The 21,173-nt window shown below is 42.8% G+C and overlaps 2 protein-coding genes across 20 annotated transcripts in view; both read right to left on the reverse strand.

Moving 5' to 3' along the window:
• Positions 1–147: 147 nt before the first annotated feature.
• LOC118400202 (heterochromatin protein 1-binding protein 3-like) lies at positions 148–14,574 on the reverse strand. 6 transcript variants are annotated; one of them, XM_052473391.1, is made up of 13 exons: positions 5,650–5,671; positions 5,222–5,297; positions 4,068–4,263; positions 3,816–3,975; positions 3,583–3,720; positions 3,330–3,401; positions 2,898–3,052; positions 2,592–2,682; positions 2,325–2,484; positions 2,064–2,175; positions 1,703–1,864; positions 1,430–1,585; positions 148–1,345 (listed from the first exon to the last, which is right to left on the reverse strand). In XM_052473391.1, exons 2-13 carry the CDS (start codon positions 5,286–5,288, stop codon positions 1,099–1,101), a joined length of 1,716 nt encoding a protein of 571 aa, XP_052329351.1. In that variant the 5' UTR covers positions 5,289–5,297; positions 5,650–5,671; the 3' UTR covers positions 148–1,098. The 6 variants fall into 6 exon arrangements, with proteins under 6 accessions (XP_052329351.1, XP_052329350.1, XP_035652714.1 ...); XM_052473390.1 differs by having other exon boundaries at positions 1,409–1,585; XM_035796821.2 differs by lacking the exon at positions 5,650–5,671 and adding an exon at positions 14,551–14,574 and having other exon boundaries at positions 148–1,585.
• Positions 14,575–16,258: 1,684 nt separating this feature from the next.
• Positions 16,259–21,173, reverse strand: part of LOC118400199 (eukaryotic translation initiation factor 4 gamma 3-like) — an 83,628-nt gene continuing 78,713 nt past the window's right edge. For all 14 annotated transcript variants that reach the window (XM_035796804.2, XM_035796811.2, XM_035796809.2 and 11 more), the window contains 11 exons: positions 20,133–20,262; positions 19,826–20,028; positions 19,598–19,713; positions 19,311–19,483; positions 19,086–19,211; positions 18,664–18,745; positions 18,352–18,450; positions 18,096–18,242; positions 17,813–17,894; positions 17,561–17,707; positions 16,259–17,277 (listed from right to left, as the gene is read on the reverse strand). In XM_035796804.2, coding sequence (XP_035652697.1) covers positions 17,096–17,277; positions 17,561–17,707; positions 17,813–17,894; positions 18,096–18,242; positions 18,352–18,450; positions 18,664–18,745; positions 19,086–19,211; positions 19,311–19,483; positions 19,598–19,713; positions 19,826–20,028; positions 20,133–20,262 — 1,487 coding nt within the window. In that variant the 3' untranslated portion in view covers positions 16,259–17,095. The remainder of the gene's footprint in view (positions 17,278–17,560; positions 17,708–17,812; positions 17,895–18,095; positions 18,243–18,351; positions 18,451–18,663; positions 18,746–19,085; positions 19,212–19,310; positions 19,484–19,597; positions 19,714–19,825; positions 20,029–20,132; positions 20,263–21,173) is intronic.

The following is a 21,173-nucleotide window of genomic DNA, read 5'->3' on the forward strand; positions in this document are numbered from 1 at the left end:
AAACTATCCAGCACTTTATTCATGAGTGAACCAAATTGACATTATGGATTTGTATTGTGTAGTATTTAAAATATATACTTCAGCGCCAACAGCAGACACACTATTTCGTGTTTGTCTCCCCTTGAGACCATGACAGAATGAAGGAAGTACAAATATAGCCATTTTAATAATGACTTGGGAAAAAGCATAACATAAAGAGTACACGCATGCATGCAGGGTATGAGCTACGCTCCTTCAAAACAAAGTGTGTTATTCACAATCTTTCACTATTACACAGAACGTAGAAGATTGTATTGGTCTGTTTTCTTTTCGCTTTATAGGACACAACCAATTCACTTTGATTAGCTTGTTTGTTTACACACACAAAAAAAATCCCCTAATACTATGCAGTAGTACTGAAAATCACAATGACAAACAGTGCTTCCTGATCAGTTAGTCTCCAATCAAATTAAGTATTTTAACCACAGGCCCAGCGATGGATATGTTTCACTCATACGATCATTTAAATAACAGAATTCGTAATAAACAATAATTCATTACATGAAAAGTTGGCTGTCATTATGCTCTCAAATTCACTCAATAACATAAATCTCAATATCCTTTAAGATGAGTTCACTCCAAATTAAATGTAGAGAAATCAAAAATGTTGTAGAGGAAGAAAGTTTCCAAAATGCTAAACAAATTATTTGATAAAAGGAATGTGTCCAGGTAAAACATGGTAGAGTGGACTGGGACAAAATTTAAAAAGTAAAAGTCACTGATTCTGGATCTCTGCCTATACATTATCAAAATTAAGTGTGTGAGGGAAATAAAAGTAGTGATGGAAATTTCACAATTCTTTACCTAGGCAGTTTTACATATTTTAAGAGGCCATTCTACACAATGGAGATTAAAAGTTGGGTTCACAGAAATAGAACAGTTCCCAAGTACAGTAAATTGACATGAACTAATAACTGCCACATCCCAATCCAACAGAGAAAGTAATTCTATAGCCCCAAACTGGAGGAAAACAATGATGCGAAAGAGAGCATGGAGAGAGGCAGAGCACCACTGTCTTCAGAGCTACAGTTAAACTTCCACTGCTGGGCAATAGTAAACTCACTTCTTCCCCCTCAGGGACTTGCGAGCTGCTGGCTTGGCCTTCACTGCAGAATTGGCTGCTGCCTTCTTTGCAGGAGGTGACTTTTTGGGCGTTGGCCGCTTAGATGCCTTGCTCATCAGCTTTTTGATGATGGGCGTTTTGGGCTTGCTCGCAGGTGCAGCTTTCTTGACTGGTGGGGGTGCCTTGACTGGTGGGGATACCTTGACTGGTGGGGATGCAGACCTCTTTGCTGGGGGTGCAGACCTCTTTGCTGGGGGTGCAGACTTCTTGGCTGGGGGTGCAGACTTCTTGGCTGGGGGTGCAGACTTCTTGGCTGGGGGTGCAGACTTCTTGGCTGGGGGTGCAGACTTCTTGGCTGGGGGTGCAGACCTCTTTGCTGGGGCAGCTCTCTTTTTGCCCTTAGCCCTTGACTGACTTGCCGGCCGAGACTTCTTGCTGGGGGGGGGACGACGCGCTTTAGGTGGTGGCCTCTTCCCAGCTTTCCTAAGGATCGTATTGAACAAATACACTGTTAGTGAGTTTCAAATGGTTCACTGCTATGTATGACAATATCAATCAAAATATTCTCATTGGATTTTATCCACTTGACCTTCGACTCACCTCTTAGGAGGGGGTTCATCATCTGACTCTTCTTCCTCGGACGAGTCCTTTTCCTCCTCATCAGAGTCCTCATCAGACAAGTCAACCCTCTTTCTGCGTTTGTCCTTCTCCGCCACTTTCTGCTCCTTCACGTTCTGTTTTTCAGGGAACAGAATGGCTGGGCTGTGGAATAAGAAGAGACAGTCTGATCTTTAACCTTTCGGTTCCAGGTGAGTGAACTTCAGGAAATACTGTTCCTGGTATAGCACATGCAATGCAATGATGTAGAGGGCAACAATATACGTCACATAGTAGCAATGCAATGATGTACAGAGGGTAGCAATGTACATCACATAGTAACCTTCCTATAGTGGTGTTCTACCTGGGGTAGTAAGGGTAGCAGAGCTGGTAGGTTCCGTTTAGCCCATTCCCAGTGATCTGATCCATCCAGCCCATCATTTTGCACTTCTGCAGGGTCCTCTTCAGGTTGTTCACTGAGGGAAGAGAAGTGCCTGGGGTCAATAAAGCATCTTTACATCTCTGATTTAACCTAGCTAATGAGAGCGCTCCTGCAGTTGCAGGTAGGCATTCACATCTTGCCAAAGCAGTGTTTCTCTTAAGAGAGTCAGGGAGCAGGTCTTACCCACACGGTACTCCATGCTGTCCTGGTTTGTCTCTAACAGGAATTTGCGGAGTGTGGTGGTGCTGCAAGTCTTGGGTTCGTTCATTGCCACAATGGCTGTCATGATAGCGTCCTCCAGGGGCCCGCCTTTAAGCAGGAACTTGCCCCCTTCCCGCTTCAGCTGTAAGAGAGTAAGAGGGGCTGAGATAAACACTTCATACAACAGAGATCCAACATCAGACTTCATGAAGTACACTGAATTGTGCATTCCTTTAGTATAAGGCTAACCTGAAATGTTCCAGAGGCACCTTTTCCAGTGATCTGCTCCAGATGACCCTTGTCCACAGCTCTCACCAGGGCACTCTTTAGAATATCTGGCCTAGGAATGAAATCGTGACTGCATTGGAAATTCTATTTAACCTCCACGAACATCCCATAGTTCAAAGGTACTGCATTAAACATTCTGTAGATTTGGGTTGTGCACAGGGTTGCATTGCTATGTCAAGTAATACTGTAAGTTAGCATGTGTTTACGTACTCCAAACAGAATAAGAGACCCCACCCATCCCAATATAACAATAAAACAGTTATTTACCTATGCTCCACATTGAGTTGAGGGAAGTGCTGCTCCACATATTTCTTGATCAGGATATAAGACGCCTCTTTGGGCTCACATAGCCGTGTGATGATCAGGGGCAGAGCATCCCCAAGGGTCTCTGCCTTCAACCCAGGTGCCACGACGATCGGCTTCTAGCACCAAACCATCACAATCAGAATCACTGTCAAACAAAGTGGTGCTCTGTAGCTCAGTTGGTAGAGCATGGCGCTGGCAACGCCAGGATAGTGGGTTCAGTTCCAGTAAAAAAAATATTCAAAAATGTATGCAAGCATGATTTCACATAAGTGTCTGCTAAATGGCATATATTATCCAAACGCTGCCTACTCAAAGCCAATGGAACAATCACATAATAGTCAATTGTAATTGTTAGTGTTGAAGTTTGTAGATCGGCGGCTGAAAATTACCTACCCCTTTAGCAGTTGGTTTATTAGAGGACTGCTTCCCAATGGTAAAGCTCCCAGAAAGGCCTTTACCCTTTAGCTGTGAGAGTGAATAAAAAGGTAAAGCAACAGTACTACGCAGGCAGGTAAACCACCAGACAAACAGGATATAGGGCACCACAACAAGTAACCCACAGATCAAAAACACCAAGACTGCTGCCTACCATTTGCAATTCATGTTAATACATGGTAAGCTTTGGTCCGTGATAAGGACTCCTCACCTGTTTGACGGTGCCCTTCTCCAGCTGCCTCTTGAGAGCTTTCTTAAGGAGGAATTTCCTCTTCTCTAAGTTAGGGTATTTCTTCACAATGTACTTCATGACAGAATGGGCTGAGGCCCCAGTTTTCTCCTTGCAGGACTGCAGAGGAAATATGATGAGTTGCAGGGGTTGCATTCGTGGGGAATAAGGGAGAACTACATAATACAAAGGTAAGTGTTTTGTGGTGTACAGACCTCAATGGCCTCGATGAGGATGTCGTCCATCTTAGGCAGCTGCATGGTGGAGGTGCTCTTATTAGTGAGCGTTGCACGTTTGCTGGCAGACATGGTTGCCCAGGCGGGAATGGCCCTTTTCACTGGCTTCTTCACTTTCTCTTTCACGCCATCCTTCTCTCTGCAACCAACCAACAAAACAAAGAGCAATTAAACATTTATCTGCACCAATATGGAAGCAACCACCACAGAGTATGAGCACAAGCAACTCACTCTTTCTTCTCAAACTCTTCCCCCTCAGCAGTCTTCTCTCCAGTCGATTCATCACCTTTCTCTCCCTCAGGTTTCTCACCATTCTCTTTGGTCTCTCCTTCACCTGTGCCCTCCCCCTCCTTGGCTACTAGGGCAGCAGATGCCATCTCCTGCTCCTCCTCAACAGAGGCAGACTCCTCAGAACTGGCATCAGGCTCTGGAGAGAGATGTGGGGGAGGGAGAACGACAAGTTTGAATAGGTTAATTCAGCAAGCAGATGTCATGCTTTATTCACATACCACTCAACAAGAACTCAGAACATTGTCAAATATTTGGGAAGTCCGATTCCACTCTTAAACCACTAATATGAAAGGATTCGATAAGTGACTATGACAAATGGGACTCAACTGGGGGAAAGAACCAGGTCCTGCCAAGTGGTTACCATATTCACCCCTAGCCTGTCAATGCTGGGTAAATATGAACCAATGATAGATAAATAGATCTATATATCTATCAAATCACACACACTAGATGACACATGGGGGCGCTGTGTTGAAGCCACCTTGACTCCATCATCTTGGCACTCCCCCACAATTGTAAATAATAGTTTGGAAGCTATAGCAATAAAATGTATTATTGTCAACATTCATTTTTGCCACATTTATTCTATTACAGACATTGCCAATCCCCAGTAGCGGGGGCAGTAACATTAGTCATCTTAAAACACACATACTTTACATATTTTTCTATGTTTAGCTCACGTAATATAATAAGTAAGCATTATGGTGAATGTGAGCTAATATATATATTTTTTTTATAGATGACCAAATTGTACCGTTTCCACTACTGTGGAGCCCCAATATGGTCCACCATTTGCTTCAAACCTCTCAAATGGGGCGGCAGCGTAGCCTAGTGGTTAGAGCGTTGGACTAGTAACCGGAAGGTTGCGAGTTCAAACCCCCGAGCTGACAAGGTACAATCTGTCGTTCTGCCCCTGAACAGGCACTGTTCCCAGGCCGTCATTGAAAATAAGAATGTGTTCTTAACTGACTTGCCTGGTTAAATAAAGGTTAAAAAAAAAAAGCCAGTACATAGCATCAGCAATCCAGGGTTTATATACATCATTGATATGAACACCATAGAGTTCCTGTTCATGTTGAGATTATTGAACTCACCTCCCTCTGGTGCAGCCGAGGGGGGCATCTCCTGGGGTGGTGTCCTAGCTGCACGACGTATAGGCATGACTCCAAACTGGTGACCAGAGATAGGAATTAAAACATTTCCTTTGCATGTTCAGATAAGTTATTAACTCTATTATTAAAATCACAATACAGTTTGATACAAAGCAACTTAGCAAGACCCAATGGTAACATCATGCAGTCGTAAAAGTCACCCACTGCTTCTGATATCCATGTGCGAGGCAACATTAATCATGGCCTGTGCACTCATCAAATGCAAGTTACTGCCCTTTGCAAAAGTACATTATCGACCAGAATAAATCAAAATCAAAATAAATAAGGAGTGTGTATGAATTTTTTGCAAAAAAATCATAACGAGGAAGATGCACGTCCTCAGTAATAATATGGCCATTTTGTTCATTTACCCTACACAGTAATGGCGCTGCAAAGAGCTGATGGTAAAATGCATCGAAATTGCATTGGCAAAGGAGAAAACGGTGCATGCATTTTTGCCAGAGCTCTATCGTCAAACACTTTTTGCAGGAACTAATCATGTACAATTATTAATATTCTTACCTTTCGACTCTCTACAAAGACGTTGAAATAAAAACTGATTCGCTCTCCTTTGTTTAGAATTCTGTTTACGTGCCCCTCCCCCTTGAACGTACACGTAGCGTCGTGGTAAGGAATTGGGCGCGTTCCAAAATAAGTGCAGTCGTCCTGCGCAGATTTTGGGCGCGTTCCTCTGCCCAGGCGTTGCTGACGCCTGCCAGATCTTACAACGCCTCCATAGATATTTTACGTATCAGCTGAAGGCTCAGGACACCGGTACGTTTGACGTTCACCGGTACATCGAACGTTTGGCGGCCGAGAATATTTAGCACATCTGAACAGTGTTGGTAGTCAAACTTTTTTTCTTCCAGACGGCAGGTCACTGTCCGTCAGCCTTGTTAAAATAGTCCAAACCAGAAGGTGGCAGTAGCATCGTTTTCTTAAGCTTTATTGGGAATGTCCCTCGGCGTAACGCTATAGTGGTAGCCAGAAGAATTAGCCAATGTATTGAAGTGTGAAGCATCCGGTTGGCGGTTCCACTCATGACCACTGGCCAGAAGCGGGAGTAGACATTTTGGCCAATATTATGCTAACTTTCTCATCGATGAAACATTTGATCTCAATACAGTTTTCGGTTACCAAAATCTCTTAAACATTGGGCAAAGTTTTGTGGATTTTACTCTGCGTTGTTTAGGAGCGCAAGGGTGAATTGAGTTATTGCACACGCACACTTCAGGGTAGGCCTTCTCTCAAGAAAATATGCAAATACGTGCTACATCGCGCCAATAGGATCTCACTGGCTCATGCTTGCCTCTGCCCCCCTCCTTGCTTGTTCTGCCCACTTATGACTGATTTGATCCCACTGGAAACGACAGGCTGTGGTCTATCTTGGTTTAGTTATACATATATTTGTTCTGAGTCTTTTCGGTCAGCCACATATGTAGCCGCATCATTTGGCTTTGTTCACCTAAAAGAGCTCCTCATTCAAAATGCTTGAAAATCGACCTGGAAACACGAAGAAAATGCACATCTATTGTAAAGCCCGAACAGTAGGCTACCAGTATTACATTTACATTTAAGTCATTTAGCAGATGCTCTTATCCAGAGCGACTTACAAATTGGTGCATTCACCTTATGACATCCAGTGGAACAGCCACTTTACAATGGTGCATGTAAATCTTTTAGGGGGGAGGTGGGGTTTCAGGTGTCTCCGGAAGGTGGTAATTGACTCCGCTGTCCTGGCGTCGTGAGGGAGTTTGTTCCACCATTGGGGGGCCAGAGCAGCGAACAGTTTTGACCTGGCTGAGCGGGAACTGTACTTCCTCAGTGGTAGGGAGGCGAGCAGGCCAGAGGTGGATGAACGCAGTGCCCTTGTTTGGGTGTAGGGCCTGATCAGAGCCTGGAGGTACTGAGGTGCCGTTCCCCTCACAGCTCCGTAGGCAAGCACCATGGTCTTGTAGCGGATGCGAGCTTCAACTGGAAGCCAGTGGAGAGAGCGGAGGAGCGGGGTGACGTGAGAGAACTTGGGAAGGTTGAACACCAGACGGGCTGCGGCGTTCTGGATGAGTTGTAGGGGTTTAATGGCACAGGCAGGGAGCCCAGCCAACAGCGAGTTGCAGTAATCCAGACGGGAGATGACAAGTGCCTGGATTAGGACCTGCGCCGCTTCCTGTGTGAGGCAGGGTCGTACTCTGCGGATGTTGTAGAGCATGAACTTACAGGAACGGGCCACCGCCTTGATGTTATGTCAGCTTGTGATATGCACCTTAAAATAAAATGTTTGTTAGATAGCCAGCAATATGTATTATTTACTGTCTTCAGAGAAGAATTTTGTAATTTATTTGCAGATAGTTGTTTGAAGCTCAAAAAGTAGTAGCAGCTGTTTCTAAACCCAGATGCGCATCGCGAGACTTCCTGGAACGTTCGCGAAACAGACCAGTCCGGGGTTTGAGGAGTCAATGAGAAAAATAGTTCCTTAGTTAACTTTCTCGAAATCCAAAGTCACAACCTGGATTCGAGCCAATGTCTTAAGTAGTTGAATATGTTATTACTCCAACCTCATGAGTGATAAGCTTACATGCCTTTATTTTCAGCAAAAACAACTATATCAGAGTGCCTTTGATTTGACACATGCGCAGTTCGGCGCGAGATGACCGTTAGAAACACGAAATTTGGTCTGCACATGAGTTTAGCTAGCCAACGTCTTCATGACATCGCCTACAAGCGTTATCTGGGATTCATTTAGGGAAAAACAGTTTCTGCATATCTTCATACTGTACTGTCTTTGGTAGCAGTATGCAAATCATGAAGGCAAATAAATGGATCTTTCACGGATGCGATTCCCAATATTCGAATTCGCGAAAGACTTATCACGAGTAGCCAGCCAATGTTAACTAACAAACTAGTTGCGCTAATGCGGCTTCTGTTGTACAAAGCCCTTTTTATAACTAGCCAGATTGTATTTCTATTAATTTAACCTTTATTTTATCAGGGAGTCATACTGAGACCAAGGTCTATTTTACAGAAAATACACACATCAATATATAAATACAGAATGCAAGCAGAAACAATAACATGGTCATAAAAAACAAACATCAGTAATAAGATCCTCAATCAGCTTTCTGAATTGTCTTAGAGGCACCAGAACATCACATTTAAGAACATGTTGAAGATTGTTCCACAAATAAGGTGAAAGAAAACTAAAAGCTGATTTACCTAACAGTAGAGACCAAATACGTTTCCAGTGTTAGCCATCCCTGAGACAGGTTGTGGTAACTCATATGTCTAGTAATGATGTTTAGTAATGATGTTAAGTATTGTGGGACTTTTTGTTAAAGGGCTTTACAAATTAAAACAAAGCAATGTATCAACCCATGTGACATGGAAGAGGGACAACAAACTTTCTGGTAGAGAACGCAGTGATAAAACGTTGTGTACTATGACTAACTGAATCTAACGGCTAAATGAATGAGGCTGCCACTTCATTATACAGTGCATTCGGAAAGTATTCAGACTCCTTGACTTTTTCCACATTTTGTTACGTTACAGCCTTATTTAAAAATCCATCAAACCCCCCAAAATTCCCTCAATCTAGACACAATGACAAAGCAAAAACAGGTAATTTTCTGGTGCAAATGTATTAAAATAAAAAATGAAAAAAATCACATTTAAATAAGTATTCAGACCTATTACTCAGTACTTTGTTGAAGCACCTTAGGCAGCGACTCAGTACTTTGTTGAAGCACCTTAGGCAGCGATTAGAGACTTGAGTCTAGGGTATGACGCTACAAGCTTGGCACACCTGTATTTCTGGAGTTTCTCTCATTTGTCTGCAGATCCTCTCAAACTCTGTCCGGTCGGATGGGGAGCGTCGCTGCACAGCTATTTTCAGGTCTCCCCAAAGATGTTTGATCGGGTTCAAGTCCGGGCCACTCAAGGGCATTCAGAGACTTGTCCCGAAGCCACTCATGCGTTGTCTTGGCTATGTGCTTAGGGTTGTTTTTCTGTTGTAAGTTAAACCAGTCTGAGGTCCGGAGTGCACTGGAGCAGGTTTTCATCAAGGATCTCTCTGTACTTTGCTCTGTTCATATTTCCCTAATATTTTTTTATCCCCATAGCATGATGATGCCACCACCATGCTTCACCGTAGGGTTGGTGCCAGGTTTCCTCCAGATGTGACACTTGGCATTCAGGCCAAAGAGTTCAATCTTTGTTTCATCAGACCAGAGAATCTTGTTTCTCATGGTCTGAAAGTCTTTGGGTGCCTTTTTGGAAAACTCCAAGTGGGCTGTTATGTGCCTTTTACTGAGGAGTGGCTTCCATCTCGCCACTCTACCATTAAGGCCTGATTGGTGGAGTTCTGCAGAGATGGTTGTCCTTCTGGAAGGTTATCCCATCTATATAGAGGAACTCTGGAGCTCTGTCAGAGTGACCATCGGTTTCTTGGTCACCTCCCTGACCAAGGCCCTTCTCCCCTGATTGCTCAGTTTGGCCGGGCGGCCAGCTCTAGTAAGAGTCTTGGTGGTTCCAAACTGATTCCATTTAAGAATGATGGAGGCCACTGTGTTCATGGGGACCTTCAATTCTGCATACATTTTTTTGGTACCCTTCCCCAGAGCTGTGGCTCGACACAATCCTGTCTCAGAGCTCTACGGACAATTCCTTCGACCTCATGGCTTAGTTTTTGCTTTGAGATGCACAGTCAACTGTGGAATCTTATTTAGAAAGATGTGTGCCTTTCCAAATCATGTCCAAACAATTGAATTTACCACAGGTGGACTCCAAGTTGTAGAAACAATGATCGATGGAAACAGGATGCACCCAAGCTCAATTTCGAGTCTCATAGCAAAGGGTCTGAATACTTGTGTAAATAAGGTATCTTTGTTTATAATAAAATTACCAACATTTCAAAAAAATATGTTTTCACTGTCATTATGGTGTACTGTGTGTAGATTGATGAGGGGAAAAAAGCTATTTAATCAATTTTAGAATAAGGCGGTGATGTAACAAAATGTGGAAAAAAATCAAGGGGTCTAAATACTTTCGGAATGTACTGTACATGGTTGCCATAGGACCAATAGTAATGTCGACTGAATAATCTGCTTTCTACCATTTAGCGAGAGGCAGGATTTATTTCTATAGAAGAAGCCGATTTTTATTAACTAATGAATATGCTTTTAAATAGTTGAACATATTACTCCAACTTCGTGAAAGTGACAAACCGACATTTACAATTTGATGATATGGCCTCACATGCGCAGTTCGTCGCGAGACGACTTAGACTCAATGACCTGTTTCTACGCATGAGTTTAGCCACAGATAGAACAATTGAGCGGTTTTGTTGTAAAACTCGTTGGTTTAGCTAGCCTGTGTCGCCATGCCATCGCCTACAAGCGTCACCAGGAATTTCTATTGAAGAAGCAGTTTATACCCATCTTCATATTGTACTGTCTTTGCTAATTCCTGATGATTTAATAATAATGTTACTAGCTGCAGCTAGCTAACTAATATGCAAGTGCCCATTATCAAATTTAACAAAAATGCTTCTTGAAACACGAAACTCCCTTATCTAACAGATGTAAAAGTTGCAAAGACTTGCTCTACAAAAGAAGATGTAGCTATTATCCAGTTTAATTGTTTTAGTTAGCAATTCCTATGAAAAAGGGTGTGGAATAAACAGTGAAAATGCCCTATTTTTTAAATTGTTTTTTGCAGAGGTCTGTGCTCTCTGATTGGCTAATCTCTACTGACAACCGAGTGGGCCAAAACATTCTACTAGTAGCAAAAAAACAAACAGCCGAAAGTCGAAAGCTAACTGGTTTTCAAACAGCAAGGTTTAGATCAACATGGCAGTGTTGTTTATTAACTTTTTTGGGGTGGGGTTTCCAACCCCAATATCATTAACTCTCAAACTGAAATCCTGTGTGTACATTGTAAAATCAATGAATGAGAGCACGTCAAATATGGCATCCATTTGTTTTAATTGACTGCAGTCAAAACTTCATGACCTTTGATCACATGATTTTGTAAAGTTCATGCAGTCAACATATAAGGTGCATGTCGGACAATTTGAAAGGCAAAGATGGGCCCTGACTTGACAAATGTGATCCACTTGAACGCACCCATTCTTACCAGTGTGTTTTCACCCATATATGTTATAGCAATCTGTCAGTCGATGACGTGGCATGCAAAATTAGTTGATGTATGCAACATCAGAGCAGGGGAACGAGACCCATCAGGAATGACATTGAAACGCTTTAGCAATCTTCTACAAGTGAACAGAAAACAAGATTACTTGGAACTCAAATGTGAGGTGGCATTTAAGCCATTTAGCAGTTGCACTCTGCAACTCAGAGTGCAACTGTTGATAAGATGTTACACACTTCTCCAGGCTTAAATCAGATTATCTGTAAAAACAAATATATATAAAAAATCTGCAAAGCATCCACAAATGTTCCAGGTAGTCATCATTGCAGTCACACTGTACAGATGAGCAGATCTCAAAAGGCCTGGAGAAGTGTGTAACATCTCAGGAACTAGGGATGCACGATATTAGCTAAAAATGCCAATATCGGTATCAGACTGATGTCTAGTTTAACGCTGATGTGCAATACCGATGTCAAAGCTGACATGCATACCTATATAACACAGATAGATGAGAACATCTTGCATATAACGTAGGTACATGACGTAATGACGCCACGTAGAATTGCGCCACATGTGCAACACAGCATTCCTAACCTAGCCCACAATGTCTGCTGTATGGATCGAGCAGTCAACAAGTCGAGCAGTCATTTGAAAGAGTAGGGAAATTTCAGAGAGACAACTTAAAAGGCAAAATCCTTTAACGCCAAGATAATGTAATTCGTTGCCCTTGACAATCAACCGTTCTCTGTCGTGGGTGATGTTGGCTTTCGTCAACTGGTCGAGCACTGGTGCACTTTTGAGAGGGGGGGGGGGGATTACTATTTTTTAGATTTTGCCCTACCGGAGTTAAAATAATTACATCACATCTGGACCAGCAATATCAACCCCATGAGCATGCGGAGTCCGACAGCAAAGTGGGTCGTACTGAGGAAAGTCATATTGTATGCTGCCATTTGAGAACATGTTTGAAACTTGGAAACATGAACACACTAGCTAGCTCCATTTGAACAACTCTAGAAATAAGATCATCAACTGCGCCTGCAGCAGACGTGATACTCTCTGTCATGGTATTGAAACACCTGCTCAACAAAACTGGCAGGGATGTCAACAAATGTGCACAAAATTTGAGATAAGATTTATGTGCGTATGGAACATTTCTGGGATCTTTTTTTTCAGCTCATGGAACATGGGACAAACACTTTACATGTTGCATTTATATTTTTGTTCAGTGTAGTATTCATTTCTAATTCCTAATTCAAAAGCCATCGACTCTGTCACATAACAATGGAGTGTGCATGCCCATTCTGACTTCGTCAATGCTAACCAGTTAGCTAGCAGCTAGTGTGTGACATAAGTGCTGACTAGTTTATATGGACGAAATGGATGTTTTTATTTGCCCACACTGGCGAATGAAACAGTTTTCCACGGCAACAAAACTGCCCAAAGGCAGTATTACCCGTTTCTGCTCTATGTCTTGTGTCAGTTTCAGTGTCCATATCACTGGATGCGACATCTGGTAGATTTGTTTGTGTATGTTAATATGTCCTTTTTGTAATTTGTAGTCAGAGGCTGATTGTCAGCAACAGCTGCTCCATATTTTTTGATCATTTACTTTCACCCATCTTGTGTTGCACCCTGACAATGGTGCCTCACAAATGTCACCATACCATCTTGGTCAATGACTACTCCCGGTCCTTTCCACTCTTGACAGTCAACTCATTTGTAGTACACTATGTTTCCAGTCCCGTACTTCTCATCAGTGGGTCAAAGCTGTTTACGCAGAGCCCTGTGAATTCTCCCTGAACACTCTGCTTCAGTAAACGCTTTTCTTGCTGCATCTCAAATCAAATCTTGTCAACAAGTACAGAGGGAAAATTAGGGTTCTGCCCAAAAACTAGTTGGTATGGGCTGTAGCCATGAATATTGTGCATAGAGTTTTTTGCCATCAAAGCCCACTCTTGGGCTGTTTTCCAGTCAATGTCTTGCTTCACTTCTTGCTTCACTTTCAGCATAATCTCTGTGAGTGTTCAATTATGTCTCTCCAGAAGTCCATTGTTCCATGGACTGTATGCAGCAGTTGTCTTCACATCCATGTTGTAATTTCTCCAGCCATTGTTCTTATTGAATTATTACGGAATTCTCCTCCATTGTCACTGTACAATTTCTGGGGCGGGCCATGCATACTTATCCAGGAATGAATGAAGTGCTTGGTCGATTTCACTGGGTTTCTTAATATTCACAAATGCTTCCAGCACTGAAGCGTGTGAAGTGGTTGATTATGTGAAGGTACCAAACACTTGGTTCTAGCTCGTGTAGATCTACAGACACGGTTTCATTGTACTTGGAAGCCAGTGGCAAACCAACAGCTGGTCTGGGCTTAGGTTTGCTGTATTCTGGCATGTCTCTTAACAATCTGCCATAGAATGGAAAAACTCACATCATCATTATTCCCAGAACCGCTGAGTAATTTCTTAAGTCTGTCAACTGTAGCATGTCCAAACTTTGTAAAGTTTTAACAATACTAGTTTTCCCTGTTCTCTGTGACTATTAGAATCTCCATGAGCTCTGTGTCTGTAAGAATTTCATTTTTACATGGACAGTATGATGTTTTTTTCGAAAATGTTTACACAACAGCGGCCTGAGCTAGTAAGTTCAAGGGTCACTGGTTGTTTAAACATCACTGCCTTGTAATTTTTATGTCAAGTACAGCCCCTGACTTCTTGAGGGAAGCTTTGCTTAATAGTAAGGTGATATCTGTAGGGACCACCTCTGTTTCAATGTGACACTTAGTCTGACCAATTTTTGCTGGTATCTTGACTCTCTTGGTAGGAAAGACGATTCTCCCATCTCCAAATTTGAAAGCTCTGTTTGGTGTCAATCATATTTTGTATGACATAGCCCTTAAGGCATTTTGTGCCACACACAAATGCAGTATCATTCACAGCAGATCCTAAGGATTCAACTATAAATATCTCAGAAGCAGATTTGTTTGAAAGCAGTGTAATGTTACACTGCTCTCTCTCTGTTTACATTTTCCTCTGTTAGTTAAACGTGCTCATTTTTATGAAGAGTCTTTATCCCAATGGTAAGTGCTTTGACAAATAGCACATTTTGATCCCCATCCATACCTGTCCAGTGGACTTGTGCCGGTCAATGGCGCCCTCGTCTGGTTATCTTGAGAACGTAACTGGTTGGCGCCTTTTCTCTGACGCGCAGTGTAACATGCTGCGTCACTCACTTGCATTCCATCTGTTATTGTCGCGAGACGACTTTTCACCAAAGTATTTTTAGTGCCGAATTCATTGCCTGAAGTCAGCACAATATACAAGCAGTCAAAGCCAACCGTATCACCCTACCATCCAGGCAGGATCGAGCAACTTGAAAGCTGCATCCAGGAGAACCATGTCGTACTTGCGCATCTTTTTGTACCGCTATTCGAAATAATTTATGTAGTCCGTCAACGCAACCGAAATGTCTCTAGTAACGTTAACTGTCAGTTTGAATATGCCTCGTAGGCACCGTCTTTCTCTTTGAGAAACACAGAAACCAGTGCTCTGATCGAAGTTCCCATACCATCATCCTTGTTCAAATCCTCAAAGGAGGGATAATACCACTTGCACGTGCTTGCTTTTTCTCGTCCAGATTAGTAAATAATCAAGTGTCCAGATTCCAAGTTAATTTTTCCAACTTTCATACGACCTCTCCTCGACGAAGCGAGGTGGCAAATTGTAGTTATTAGCCATCTTCAGCTACTGACGTTAATTTAAAATGACAACGACTAGTTTCCAGATTAACAACGTTCACTGAACACTATTTCCACAGTACATGGTTGCCATTGCCCTCGGGCCAGGTCCATCAGCAGACTTCCGCACAAGCGTACTAATAACAGAGTGATAGCACCGTAATAACAGAATATAGGGATAGTTAAAACATTAATTTAACAGTTATTTTGTATCCAATATGATGTTTAAACCAGTGATTTTGCACTGCGATGTGCTTAACCGGTTCCCATAGAATGCCAAATGTTGAAAATTATTCGGAACTCCTGAAAGTGACAACGTAGAAATTCTAATTGAAATGTTGCAGTATAGTATCTGGGATATGGCGCTCCCAGATATGCTTACCAGTCACCAACCTTTGTCCTGCAGAAGCAAGACTGTAGACGACAGCTCCAATACCATACTGGTTTCCGGTCTGTCAGAAGGTGAAATTGTCTGAAATGTAATCAAAGAATGGTGTGATACAGTCTCTCTTACCCTCCTACATTTCTGCATGCGAATGCTTTCTGCAGATGTTTGTGCTCATCCACTAACTAGTTGACTGTCACTTCATTGACTCTACACCTCAATCACAGGTCAAAGATACAAGAGCATTACATAGGAATTCTGGCAAACATCCTAAGTCAATTTAAGACATGCAAGATATGACTTGTCCTACATCATCCATGCCGCATCAGGCTCAGCTAGTTCGTTACAATATTTCCTCACTCGTCTACGGGGTACAAAATAAGATGTAGGGTACATTCCTGTGGAGGAAAAGATACTGTCGATACTTCACCTTTCAACCAAGACGCATTAATAAAAAGGAACAAACTGGCAACTCTTGGAAGACAATGGAAGTTGACTCAAATTCTTTGTATTTATTAGAAAATAATTGTTCTAGTTAACTTCCATTGTCCTACAAGAATTACTCAATAGCCTCATTTTAGAGATACATGCTTGACACTGCCACACTTTCCTCTTCAGACTGTATCGCCAGCAATGTTAAAACACAGTAACAAATCTTCACATTGCAGTGCAGACATCACACTCCACAAAATCACCATTGCATTTGCAATATTTTTTAAATACTTTTTTTGTCTTTAATGTATTTACAAGCTTTTCATTTGCTCGGTAGGTCTTAAGTATTACAAGCACTTCATGTTCAGCAACCTTGGCATTTTCTTTTTAATCTTGCATTTTATCCATTGTTCATTGTTGTTTATTCACGTTCATTTAAATGCTATTTTGTGGACAGATTTGCATTGCTTCTTGAATGCATATCTCTTCCTCTTGGGAGGTTTATGTACATATCACAGAGTGCACTTCCTGTGGTTATTTACTGATAACCTTTGACCTCTGATGTCTTACAATGTCAATTGTCTCTGTGCATCCACCCTTTCTCTGCCTTCCCCTTCATCCCAAAATAACTTTTTACCCTGTTTTCAACCAAACATGGAATCCAGGGAGGCTATTTATTTCACAATTATTATTATTGTTATTATAATTAATAATATTGTTATTTCTATTCGTCAATGTTTTCCTCATTATGAGCATCTGCAAATGTTAAATAAACTTCCATATTTGCAGTCCTTTAAAAAAATAATAAATTAAAGAGTCTGGAACCTATGTATCTTTAAGTCTCTTCTTAAAAAGTAACAAAAGAAAAGTTAAAATTTAAAACAAAAATATTTTCTATGTATAATACAGGTATTTAGTGCTTCAGCCGTTGGAATTCAAACTCAAAATTGTCTCAGAACCGTACCGCAGAAAAAGTTCCAGCCGTAAACATGTCATCCTGCCCGCGCTCATTTTGTAGGTTTGTCTGTTTGTTTTGCTATGAAGATGCAGTTATTCTATTTAGCAACAGCTGGCCTCTTGTCCTGGGGGCTTACAGCGGCCGCCTGCTCCCTTGTCAATTATCCTCCGACTCCTCTTCGGCTTCCCTCAGCCAAGTGAAGAAAGCCGTTACAGACTTGAGAGCCACACCCTTGCCCAGCTCCTCTGCTGGGTCTTTGCTGGTCTCCCACTTGTAAAAAGCGTCCTCCGAGATGACGTCCTCATCATACAGACAATCAAAGAACATCCGGAGCAGGTCTGGAGAAAGAGAGACAAGAGGGGAAAAGTGCTATGATAACCATCAAATCCCATGGCTTAAATTAAATTAGTCTCTGCTTTCAGAGTGTGTGAGGGTATAGATATGCATGTAGGTTAATGAATACACTTTTGTTTTATATAATAGCATGAGATAAAACCACGAAAGGATGTCTGCTGTCAAGAATAAAAAAGTAAAATGCAGGGCAGGAGACCGGGCAGGAACCGTGCTTATATCTTTATCGTGAATATTGAGGTTGAAGGGTCTGATTGGGATGCTACTTACTAGGAGGCTGATCCAAAGTGACTATCAGCGCCTGCAGTGCATAAAGTGCTTGAAGCTGTCGCTCAGTGTCTGAGTTAAGGTACTTGAGTAATACGGGCAATCTCCTCTGAATGATGGCTACGTCCACTCGACAGGAAGCACTTTCATCTGCACAAGAAACAAAAGATGGAAAGAATTGTTGAATTCCTCTAGCTATATAACATATAAAAAACAACATTGATCTGTTCCTAGCTAAAGGAATGGAGAGCTTACCTTTCACCGCTGCCTTACACACAGCCGTCATCAGAGCTCTCAGGAACGGAGAGGAGCTCATCTGAGATTCATCTAGATTTGCCTGGGATGTGGATGATAACAGAGGAGCACAAAGGAGCTCCGCTTATACAGAGGTGAAAGCTTCTTGATATCACTGCCTGCATATGTGACACTTCACTTGAAATATGCAACACTATGCATGTATAAACACAACATGCGTATGACATGAAGTCAAACGTGGCTGTGCTGGGCTGTGTGGCGGGCGTAATACTACAGTCCGTACCTCTACCCAGTCAAAGATCTGCTCATCACTGGCCATGTCCTCCAGCAGCAGCCTTTCTAGCTGCTGGTTGAGCACCACAGGGGACAGTGCTGTCGTGGCGAGGGCTGCCTCATGGCTGGAGCAGTCTGCCTCAGTGAACTGGAGCTTCTGACAGGAGGACATGGAGAGGAGGGGAAATTAAGAGGGTTAGGTTGCTGTGAACCTGTTTCTGTTGGGATGCCTCCATGCCGTAATACAGAGGGGTTATCTCACTAACCTGCTCTGAGATGAAATCCTGGACATCCTCTCCCTCTGGCAAGAAGTCACTCCAGCTGAGGCCCGACTCTCTCCACAAGGTGCCCACTTTCCTATGGCTCTGTGTAGGAGACAGACAGTTAATGGGTTTGTTGACTTGTTTACTTGATATGCACTATAATGCACTCACACCCGACTCATTTACACCTCTCGTCTAAATCACACAAAAGTCATGCAACAATATCTGACAGCTATGTTAACTGTTCTCTGTGAGGGAAATGTTGTTTGAAAGCAGTAAAGGGGCTAGGAGTAAAACCGACAAAATGTCACTTACCATTTGTTTGCATAGTATGTGCAGTATTTCAGAAAATAAGATCCCAGCTCTTCCCACAGGAAGTAAAGGTTTGCTTAATTCACTGTGGACAAACAGAGAACACGGTTAGATGTCTCCAGCGGTTCCATCCCACCCAACTGTTTTTCTTCATATCTCAGTTTACAGAAAGCCACAGCAGGGAATGGAGGTGTGAGAGCCAACATCAACACTCCATAAATGAGAACTGAGATAGCCAGTCAGTAATATTTGAGAGAAAACTAAATGGAGTATATTTGTCATCCTGTGAGATCTTAATACATTTGGGTTGCATGTGGACTGATCTGATAAGCTCTGTTGATGCAATAGTAACCCCCTCTTGATCTCCATAACTTTACAGAGAGATAACAATACAATATTCTGGTGCTGTAGAGTAGCGGTGTTACCTAAAGAGCTCTCTCATAGAGAAGCCCCTGTCTCTCAGCACAGGGCTGAGCAGCTCGGCCAGATACAGCCAGATATGGGGAATGTCAATGGCCATGTCATCCGCCAGCTCAAGGGTGTCAGCAAACCTGGGAAAGATAATCTGATGAGACGGCCATTTTAGATACAGGACAGTTGTTATATGACACATGTTGAATGAGAGCAGATGGATATGTAGGCAGGCTGACCCTTTGAAGAATTGGGACTTGGCCAGGATGTCCTGCTGCACCAACTGGAAGAGGAGCTTGCCCATGTGGTCCCGTGTGATCTGACTGCGCTCCAGAGTGGACTCCACCCCCACACGCACAAACACATGGAGCTGAGAGGACATGTCCAGCTCATCCACACACTGCACAGCCTCCTACAGAGAATACAACAAACACACATCTTTGTTTTACAAACTTCCTTTCGAGAGTAAAACACAAAGGCATTCACATACAGTATGCAATATAATAGCGTTATTAAATGATTGCACCTTATAATCGTTGATGTGCAAGAACTCGTCAATGATAGCTCTGGACTTCCTCTCCATCTCCTCCTCAGAGAGGGCAGGTCTGTCTGGAGACTGGGCCACCACAGGCTCTGCTTTCACTGTAGGGGAAAGACCACCATTACAAGAGTGCTCCCCTTATAGAGTGTGTGAGTGAGTGTCCACTGACTACGTATGTTTAGTCAGTCTAGAACTGTCCTCCTGTTCCCTCACCAGGCTCCCTGGCACTGCTTCGCTCTGGCTCAGTCTTGTCCTCGCTTACGCTGGGGCTCTCCAGCTCTCTGCGGGGCTCCTCAGGGCTCAGGGCCGGGCTCTCCAGAAGCTCCTTGGCACTCCCGCCTCGGACGAAGGAACCGGGCCTCGACGGAGCTGGGCTCAGGGGCTTCTCACTTCGCTCTCTCCCTGCACTGCTTCGACTGGGAGGAGAACACACACACGAGAGAATGTTTTGCCCTGAAATGGGACGCTCAGAGTTTGAGACCAAATCCATAATACAAAAGTTTCAAAATGTGATCATTACCTGCCCAAGGTTCTTCTAGTGTCATACTCTAGGTTCTGTGCCGGTGGGGTGGTTTGATGAGATTGAGTGGACTGGAGTGCAGAGTACCGGTTTAAACTGGCACCACCACCACCACCAGACCGGGATAATTCTGATAGGAGACAAAATGAAGCAGCAGAAATTACATTTCAACCAGGACACAAGTATGACTAGTTCCCCTGCATCAGCAGTGTGTGTGTGACGGTTAGCCAAGCAGACTTGAACCTCTGTGGCATATCTAAAGCTATAGCTTGTGTCTGAGGTCGAGCAGATGGTACATAGACAATACAGTACAACATTTAACCAACCTTTACTTGGCGGTGTCTTAAAAACTCATGTTACTAGTTGCAGGTGGAACTCCAAAAACCAGAGAATATTCAGAAAAATATAAAATTAACTTTTTAGCACCGACTGAGGAGTTCCCTTGCAATTTTAGCTGCTGAACATCTCGCATTTCCTGACATCTTTGCAGGAAATATTCAATTTTAAGCGACGCAGCTGCAGCCACATATAGAAGACAACAGTGCTTCACACAGGACGACCAAAACAACTATCTACACAAATGCAAGAGGCACTCGGTACAGAAAGTGGATGAAGTCTGAGTATTTCCTCGTTATCGTAGTTCCACCAACAACTGGAAACAGACCTTTAAAAGACGCCGGTGCTTTCCAAATGGAGAATGAAGGAAGTGTCGTCAAGTAAAGGTAGATTGAAAGAACGTCCCCGATCCATAACCCATCCTATGCTAGAACCCTGTACAGAGTAAATGGATATATGTGTGTGCGCGTCCATGTGTGTGTGTTAACTATTTAACTGTACTAGAATGCTTAAAGGCCCCTAAAACTTTAAATATCGGCTATCGTATCGGCCAAAAATGTCACATCACTCTCATTATAAAATACACTGCATTTCAAATAGTCAGCAATGATCTAATGAATTCAGGTATCGTTAGAAAGGTTAAGTTCTCATCTATAACAGTTAAATAATGTCTGAATGTGTTTCAGAGTCCATATGACCGATTCT

This window comes from Oncorhynchus keta, chromosome 21 (assembly GCF_023373465.1).
Source record: "Oncorhynchus keta strain PuntledgeMale-10-30-2019 chromosome 21, Oket_V2, whole genome shotgun sequence".
Lineage (NCBI taxonomy): Eukaryota > Metazoa > Chordata > Actinopteri > Salmoniformes > Salmonidae > Oncorhynchus > Oncorhynchus keta.

Excerpts from the sequence above, each read along its gene's own strand:
- LOC118400202 (XM_035796821.2), bottom strand. The coding sequence starts at position 5,288 with ATGCCTATACGTCGTGCAGCTAGGACACCACCCCAGGAGATGCCCCCC. Across the intron at positions 2,683-2,897 it reads CAACTCAATGTGGAGCATAG|GCCAGATATTCTAAAGAGTG; the intron begins GTAAATAACTGT and ends TTTCATTCCTAG. Across the intron at positions 2,485-2,591 it reads GTGCCTCTGGAACATTTCAG|CTGAAGCGGGAAGGGGGCAA; the intron begins GTTAGCCTTATA and ends ACTCTCTTACAG.